At 39.2% G+C, this 8,936-nt stretch overlaps 1 protein-coding gene across 1 annotated transcript in view; it reads left to right on the top strand.

Annotated features, from left to right (window-relative positions):
• The window catches only part of UBA6 (ubiquitin like modifier activating enzyme 6), a 68,355-nt gene that overhangs the window by 1,710 nt on the left and 57,709 nt on the right, over positions 1-8,936 (top strand). The window contains exon 2 of the mRNA XM_015565762.1: positions 3,594-3,676. Coding sequence (XP_015421248.1) covers positions 3,594-3,676 — 83 coding nt within the window. The remainder of the gene's footprint in view (positions 1-3,593; positions 3,677-8,936) is intronic.

Here is an 8,936-nt window from a genome sequence, read left to right as displayed (position 1 = left end):
CCTCCGGGGCTCCCGGCTTCGTCGAGGAGAAAGTCCTTACTCTCCCCCTTTCAACGTTCCCTCAGTTCCGGTCGGGGTCTGCCATCCTCCTTCCTCGCAGTCACCGGGCGGGATTGTGGCGGAGGGTGGCTCCGGCCGGGAGTCCTGGCCCGGTCCGCTCCCAGACCTGTTGCCTAACAACACATGCTGCCCTCCCGCCGGTAAAATGAAAACTAGGAGCTCCCCTGGGCGTCATCCTCCACCGCGAGCCTCCTTTTAAAACGATTACCTGGGGGAACTCGGTCATCATGAGTCAGTGACAGGACACCCCGAGGACTTCTGTTGGCCACAGTTAAAAAAAAAAAAAAATCAGGGAAAAGCCCGAGTGACCCATTCTTATTTCCCAGTTGGTGTTGAGGTTCTTCGCGGTTTGCTCGCTCCTGGAACATGAGGGTTCGTGTAGTTCCTGCTTCAGTGATTGCATAGTTAATAAAGCGGCGTGTTGTGTCCCGCCATCGCCGGAATACAATCTGCCGACGGTGGACGCGATCCCGTAGCCCTTAACGGAGCTGCAGGCTGAGGGATGCTTCTGATACCGGGGGATTGCCCGGCTTTGCCCACGCTGCCACATGCACTCGGGGGACATTGTGCAACGCCAACAGAAACTCCCCCTTTTTAAAGCACCTTTGATGGCCACATAGATCTTAACACAAACGTGACTTGTGAACCATCCCAGCAAGGCAGGGCTTTCTGAACGCTGCCAGTCACAGTAAGTGACAGGGCTGATGAGACTGCAGGGCTTCTCACTTTCGGTTTACCCTCCAGACTTCTCCCTCCTGCTAGAGAAAGTGTCCTAAGGATGAGAAAACTGTGTAGTAGGACATTTTATTTTCATATTTTGTTGCAGTGCCCAAACAGGTTATTAACAGTGGATGTGTAATGAGTGCAGCTATTTTCTGGCTTGCTTTCGTAATTGCAATCAGGAATATTTCTAATAGTTACCCATTTAAGTAGAAGCTGATGGCATTTAATGGTACCAAGCAATGTTTGGTAAGATTAAATATATTTACAAACTAGAGGCCTGCAGTGGGGGTCCCTCAGTCTGGTGTGTGGCCTCTCACAATGCGAGACCCAAGGGCCAGGGTAGGACCACGGGAGGGCCCCAGGGCGTGTCCTGTCTCGCTCAGTTCCCATCTTCCGGACCCCAGCAGCAAGCTAACCTACCGGTGGAGCGCCTGCCCCCTGGTGGTCAGTGCACATCATAGCAACTGGTCAAATGGTCAGACACTTAACATATTAGGCTTTTATATATGTACTTGGGGCCCAATGCATGAATTCGTGCACCTTGAAAAGAACTGTGGGCCATGAGGCTGCTGTGGGCACAGGGGCGGGTCTTGGCCCATCCTCCACGCCCTCGCTCAGCCCCTCTCACTGTGGCACCCAGTTCCTTGTCTGCCAGCAGCCCCACACCCATGCACTGATGGTACTGGCCCCGCTCGCACCCACTGACTGAGTGGAGTGATTGGGGCCGGTGCCAACAGCGGGTGCAATCGGGGCCGGGGCCATCAATGGGTGTGAGCGGCAGCTGATGCCCCAACTGTTCCTCATGAGCAGAGGGAGGTAGAAAAGCCCTCAGGGGTGATTGGGACCGGTATCAGGCGCCAGCAGTGGGTATGAGAGGCAGCTCTGGCACCGGCAGCAGGTGAGAGTGGAGCCATTGCTGGCAGCAGTTGAGAGAGGCAGCTTCCAGCCCTGAGCAGGGGGAAGTGGAGCAGGGGGAGGTAGAGAAGCGTGCACCCCCGGTGGTCAGCGCACATCATAGTGACAGGTTGTTCAGTTGTTCCACTGTTTGGTCTATTTGCATATTAGCCTTTTATTATATAGGATATATAGATAGATCCTTTGACTTATATATCAGTACCAGGCCTTAAAAAAAAATGAGTTCTAAAACTGAACTTTCTTGCTACCACATTGTTTTTAGAATCCTGTAATTGATCACTAAAGCTTCCCAGAATATGGAATGGATTATATTTTTATTAAGATGATACTGATCTTAGCTGTCACAGTGACTCAAGCCCAAATGCCTCAGGCTGGTTCCCTCTGCCAGGGAACCATCTCTATTCCCAGTGCTTATCCTATTATCATTTTCTTTGCATGCCACGCTTTAAAAAAATTGGGAGGAGCTATGGTAAAGGATACATTACCATAAGTATGTCTTGTCACACCGGTATGTTTAACTTTAAAATTTACTCAACACATATTTTTTGAATGCTCTCTTTATTCCTACTACGTAAGAGGTAATAGGCAGTATAGTCTGGTACCCAAGAGCTAGACTGCTTAGGCTCTGCCATTTGCCTGCTATGACTTTAGGAAAGTTATTTAAGTCATCCTTAGTTTTGTGGTGTTTTGTTTTATTCCCTCTGTTCAATGAAGATGATAATAGTGCCTATTTCATAAAGTTGTTGATAGGATTAACTGAGTTAGTACAGCTAAAGCATTTAAAAGGGTGTGGACACAGTGTTAACTCTCATTAAATGCCAGCTCTTTTAGGTATTTGAAATGCAGTAGTGACTTCTTAATGGATCATACATTCCATAGAGGAAAGCAGACAATAAACAGTTAATGATAAGTGATTTGAAGAAAATATAACAGGTTAATGAATTACGGAGTGACCTAAGGAGAAGGGGAGCCATTTCATTGATAGTGTGATCAGGAATGGTCTGCATAATATTTGTGAGGAAGTATTCAGAAAGAATATAGCCAGTGTAAAAATTAAAGTGATAGCAGGCTTGGCTTTTTGAGGAACAGCAAGTAGGCCAGCGAGGCTGAAGATAGTGAGCAAGGAGAGTTGTGGGAGTTGAGAATGGAGAACTAATTGGGAGACCTTCAAAGTACTTCAGATAAAATATGATGGTCGTTTGGCCTGAGATTATACAGATTGAAATAGTGAGAAGTGATCAGATTTGAGATCTCCTTTGAAGGAAGAGCTTAACAGATGAAGAAAATGAAGGACAAATGAAAAAGATCCCTAGATTTTTTGGCCTGAGCAGGTAAATGGTAGGTAGTACCAGAAACTGAATTGGGAAGCACTGGGGAAGAATAGATTAAGCAGGGAGAATTGAATTCTGTTTTGGGCTTATTATATTTGTGATACTAATTGGACATCAGACTAGAGATATTGTTCTGGAAAATGTATAAAATCTAGAGGTCAGAGGAGAGGTCAAACACAGAGAAAGAAGTTTAGATATCATCAGTATATTGTAAAGTCCCATGGATTGTATGAGATTATCTAGGGAAACTGTATATTAGAGAAGGTTTGTGGGACACTACAACAAAACTGCTAAAATATAGATCCAAAAGAAATTATGCATCAGTGATAAAACAATACCTGAGACTAAAACAACCATGGGCTGTAATTTTGCAGTATACACAGAAAGAATATGCAATCGGTGAGTTTAATTTTGATCTATTTTTTAAATCCAAGTAAAGTAGTAGATAATAAAATATATATCTGATTTGTAAAACTCCTTTAGTAACTGGTGAATCTGATACCATGTATAATTGGATGTTAATTACAGGATGTGAATATTGAATAATCGTGCTTTCCCTTATAGATTTTGTTTGGTTTTTTCAGTACAAATACACATTTGCCCATGATGTCAACAGAATCTGTAGAGATTGATGATGCATTATACAGGTAAGAACCTTATGTAAACTGAAACTTATTTTCCCCATTCTTTGTTCTCAAATAATGAAGTAGTCTGTTTGAGGTTACCATTAGGCCTATGCCGAGTTTTGTAAATATATCTTAAGAGTTGCTCTTGAGTTAAAATTAGATTTTCTGCAACTTCTTTTTTTAATTATGTATAGTCTGAAAGCTAGAATAATATTTAAATCTCAGTTGCTTTAGGCCAAGCATGTCAAACTCGCGGCCCACAATGAATATTTTTGTGGCCCAGTCAACATAATGGTATATAAGAAATGTTTTAATAAAAATTTCATAACTTAATTTTTACAATATCCTGTTATACATAATTATTAATAACAAACTACAACGTTTGCTAATGACTGATTACTATAATCGTGTTGCATTCATTTCCCTTACGAACCTTTTACACACAGGCGCACCATTTCTCTCCACTAATACTAGCAGTGAATATTTTAGCAGCCGATTGCCATGTCTTCAGTCTTGGACTGATTTGTTTGCTATGTGCAATAGGAAATTTTTCACTTTTGGAGAACAACAAAAATAGTTTTATTTACATTACACTTATTATGTAGTTATTCAGGGTCGGGTAAGTTAGTGTGTAAGAAAAAATATTAACTTCTATTAAAATATTCTATTATTTTATGTTAACGATTACTCATTTATTTCAGCCTTTTGTATTCATGTAATCATGAAAAATAGATTTTATGTAGATACAATTTGGAAAGATAAGCTCATTGTGTATTTTGAATTCCTCTGTGTATTTTGAATGTGGGATACAGTGTCATTTTTGAGCACTTTAGAAGGAGCTGATATGTTGACTTCAAATCCACTTGGAAAAAGTGGATGAAAGACTAACTTGATTTTGCTTATGTGAGACTTATTTTACCATATGTTCCCCCGATTATCAGTATACTTCAGAAGTCACCTTAGGTTTGTACTCTTAATCTATAATTATGTTGTTCTTGATGTCCTTTGGATCATATTCTTGGGATAACAAATGGCAGTTCTTTGAATTTTTTTCCAAATTTTATTCATTATTTTGTTAAAATCCCTGTGAAACTTTTATATGCCTCCAACCCAGTAATTGCTAACTAATGAACATAATTTTCAGTAAGCCAGAGATTAAGTTTTTTCTTTGCAATGCTATCTAAGTAGGCTGCAGTTTGCTTGACTGAAAGTTTTAGAATATAGCCATTTAGGTATGGCATATAGTAGTAGTACATATATAATCAGGTATTGCTGGGTCATAAGGTAATTTTATTATTATTTTTTTAGGAAAATCATATTGTTTTCTGTTACTTTTAGACTAAAACATTTCCTCCACCTGTGTACAAGGATTCAGATTTCTCCGCATCCTTACCAACACTTACTATTTTCTGGAATTTTGTTTTTGTCTTTTTGTTTTGTTTTATAATGGCCATCATAACAGACATAAGGTGATATTGTGGTTTTGCATGTCTCTGACCATTAGTGATGTTGAGCATCTTTTCATAACACATATAACATTTGTGTTATCTTTGGAGAAATGTCTCTTTTAGTCCTTGCTCATTTTTAAATCAGATTATATGGTTGTTGTTTTTTTGTGTGTTTTTTAAGTATAGAATTATAGTTCCTTATATATTTTTGGAATTAACTCCTTATCAGATATATGATTTGCAAATATTTTCTCCCATTCTGTAGTTGCATTTTCACTTTGTTGTTGTTTTTGTTATACAGAAACTTTTTAGTTTGAAGTAGTCCTACTTGTCTGTTTTTGCTTTTATGGCCTGTGCTTTTGGGGTCATACCTAGGAAATCTTTGTCAGAACCAATGTTTAGAAGCTCTTCCTCTGTTTTCTTCTAGGGGTTTTAGTTTCATGTGTTATCCTTAAGTCCTTAACCCATTTTGAGTTCATTTTGTGCATGGTATAAGATAAAGGTCCAATTTCATCTCTTATATGCAGACATCCAGTTTTCCCAACCCCATTTGTTAGCCCCAACTTACCATTTCCTCTGAATACACTGGCTATGCTAGACTACTTTCATACCAAACATCTAAATTGTCTATTTGTAGAACTCCATTTTGTGCCTCAAAATCACCTTATACCTACCTTTTAAGACTCAAATGTCTACTCTGATATCTTACCTGAATTCAGTCCTTTCAGCTCAGTCTTAAAACATGTTATTCTTGTTGCTATTAAAGTACTCAGCACATTGTCTCAGTATTTTTTTACATGTACTGGTATGTTAGCTCTGTCAGACTATGAGTTTCTCAAAGTTCAGGACTGTGGCACATTGTGTAATGCTTAGAAAATTTGCATTAAATGATTATTAGGTGAGTAAAACAAGACAGAGGGTTCTGCCCTCGCCCAGGCCTGACTCCTCGGCCAGAGGCATCAACCCCCATCACCCTCGGATCACTGGATCGGCCCCTTGCCCAGGCCTGACACCTCCACCAGTGCTGTCAGGCCTGGGCTGGGGACCCCCATCTACCCCAATCACCAGCTTCTGGGCGGCTTCTGGGGCTGGTCTGCGGCCCGGAATGGCAGCTCGCACTGGTGGCTGCGCTGTCCCGCCCTGCCTGCAGTATGAAAAGTAGCTGCCATCTTTGTTGGCGGTTAATTTGCATATCATGCTGATTAGCCAATGGGAGGTGTAGCGAAGGTACAGTCAATAACCATGTTTGTCTATTATTAGATAAGGATGCCTAAGAGACTATCCAACAACCTGTCCCTATGATGTGCAATGACCACCAGAGGGCAGATGCTCAATCTACAGGAATGGAAACATGGAACAGAGTGATGAGGGGAGTGGGAGGAGGAGGGTGAGAAGAGATTAACCAAAGATTTTTTATGCATACTAGAATTCATGCCCCTGAGAGGTCCTGGATTGCGAGAGGATACTAGCCAGGCCAAGGGGCCCCACCGGTGCACATGCATCGGGCCGCTAGTATATACATAAATTCATTTTTACCCTGAAAGTTTAAGAGGAAGTGTAACTTTTTGGCATTTTTTAATGGTTAAACTATTAATTTCTTTAAAATGTGTTTTTGCAGTTTATATTAACCCCTAACTGGATCATTTGTTTTAAAATAAAAATCAAAGCCATCACCTTAGATGTTTTATAAAAAGTAGCAATCCAAAAATTTCAAATTTTCTCTATTAGGGCACAACTTTAGTTTTCTTCTGAGCCCATTAACTTTTTGGCATTTTAGATGTTGAAATTTATAAGGTGAATATTTAAATATTGTTTATTTCCTCCTAGATACCATAATTGAAATCTGGTTAATATTTACTAGGTGTACAGTTTATTCCCAAATATGAGTAACTGATCCTCAGGTTATTATTGTTTCTAAACAATTAGGGTTTCCTACAAAACTAAAACTCTCTAAAATCTACAAATCTTGAATATTAACCAAGTTTCTAGTATTTGTATGTGTATTTAAGTAGGAAATATTTTTAGAGCAATTTCTTTTTTTAAAGTATGTTTTTATTGATTTTTAGAGAGAGAGAAAGGGAGAGGGATAGAGAGATAGAAACATTGATAAGAGAGGAACATCATAAATTGGCTGCCTCATTCACAATCCCCTCTGGGGATTGAGCCCATAACTTGGGCATGTGCCCTGATGGGGAATCAAACAGGCAACCTCTTGGTTCCTGGGTTGATGCTCACCGCTGAGCCATATCAGCTGGACTAGAACAATTTCAATACATAGTTGAACAACATATCTTTCTGAATAAATGTTACTTTTTCCATATTACTGCTTAACCTTAAGTCACCTCATAGTTACTAATCAACTAAATCTGAAATTATTCTCACAATCTAAAGATTCTTTTGTTTGGGGGACACTTCTAACAGCAGTCAGAGTTATGTTGTCTGTTTATTTTTAGTGGTACATCTTTATTACCTGCAAATTGTTGAGTGAGTTAGACTAGAGCCAGTTCTGTAGATCTGACCATTTCTCATTTTTTACTCTGGTGATGTATCTGAGCCTGCTGATTGCAAGATTTATCTGAAGAAATGAATGCGTTCCAATTGAGGACTCCAACCTTGGTTTTCTAACTCTATTTTTAACAAAGAACTTTCTATTGGAAGTAATTAGGGCAGATTCAGATAATAAAATGGTACTTAGATAACTCTTTTTCTATATTCTTTACATATTGGTTTCTCTGTCAACATCACTGTATGAAGAAGGAGTGAATATCAAAGCAGCATCAGGGCTTTCTTAAGTCTCTGGGTATAATACAATCATAGTGTCAAAACCTTTGTTTATTCTGGTGGAATACTAGAGGAAACTCTTTCCTCTGACTTTAGGATTTGCTTCTACTCCTTTGACTCTTCCTTCTTGTACTTTTTCTTAGGTTGCTCTTCTTTTGCCTGCACCATAAATGCCAGGTTCCAACTTCAGGATTTTTCTCTTAGTTCATGTTCCGATCATCCATTTCCTTGATTTTAACTATCTATATTCTAGTAATACTTGTCTCTTTTTCATCTTTCTCCTTCCAAACTCTAGCCTCATCTTTAAATTCATATAAGCATGTAAATGTAAACCAGGTAAGATGTTCAGTGAATATCTACTTCTTGGAGCAGTGATGGCGAACCTTTTGAGCTTGGCATGTCAGCATTTTGAAAAACCCTAACTTAACTCTGCTGCCGTGTCACATATAGAAATTTTTTGATATTTGCAACCATAGTAAAACAAAGACTTATATTTTTGATGTTTATGTTATATATTTAAATGCCATTTAACAAAGAAAAATCAACCAAAAAAATGAGTTCACGTGTCACCTCTGACAGCATGTCATAGGTTCGCCATCACTGTCTTAGAGAAACATTGTATAACAGTGGAATGAACATGATCTCTGGAGATGCAGAAGATGTTCACATCCCAATTCTGACATTTATAAACTGAAACTAGTTATTAAAATGTTCTGTTCCTCATATTTCTCATATGTAAATCAAAGCAATATTTGTTATATCTTAAGAATAACAAATCCACTATTATATCAGAAAGATCATACACCATGACCATGTAGGATTTATCCCGGGGAAGCAAGGATGGTACGATATCTGCAAATCAATAAATGTGATATGTCACATAAACAAATTGAGGGATAAAAATCACATAGTCATATCAATTGATGCAGAAAAAGCATTTAACAAAATCCAACACCCATTTTTGATAAAAACTGTCAGCAAGGTGGGAATAGAAGGATCATACCTCAACATAATAAAAGCCATATATGACAAACCCACAGCCAACATCATAC

The sequence above is a fragment of the Myotis davidii genome, unplaced genomic scaffold (genome assembly GCF_000327345.1).
Source record: "Myotis davidii unplaced genomic scaffold, ASM32734v1 scaffold31, whole genome shotgun sequence".
NCBI lineage: Eukaryota > Metazoa > Chordata > Mammalia > Chiroptera > Vespertilionidae > Myotis > Myotis davidii.
Note: the sequence above shows the minus strand (reverse complement) of the source record. Positions and strands in the feature narration are given on the sequence as shown.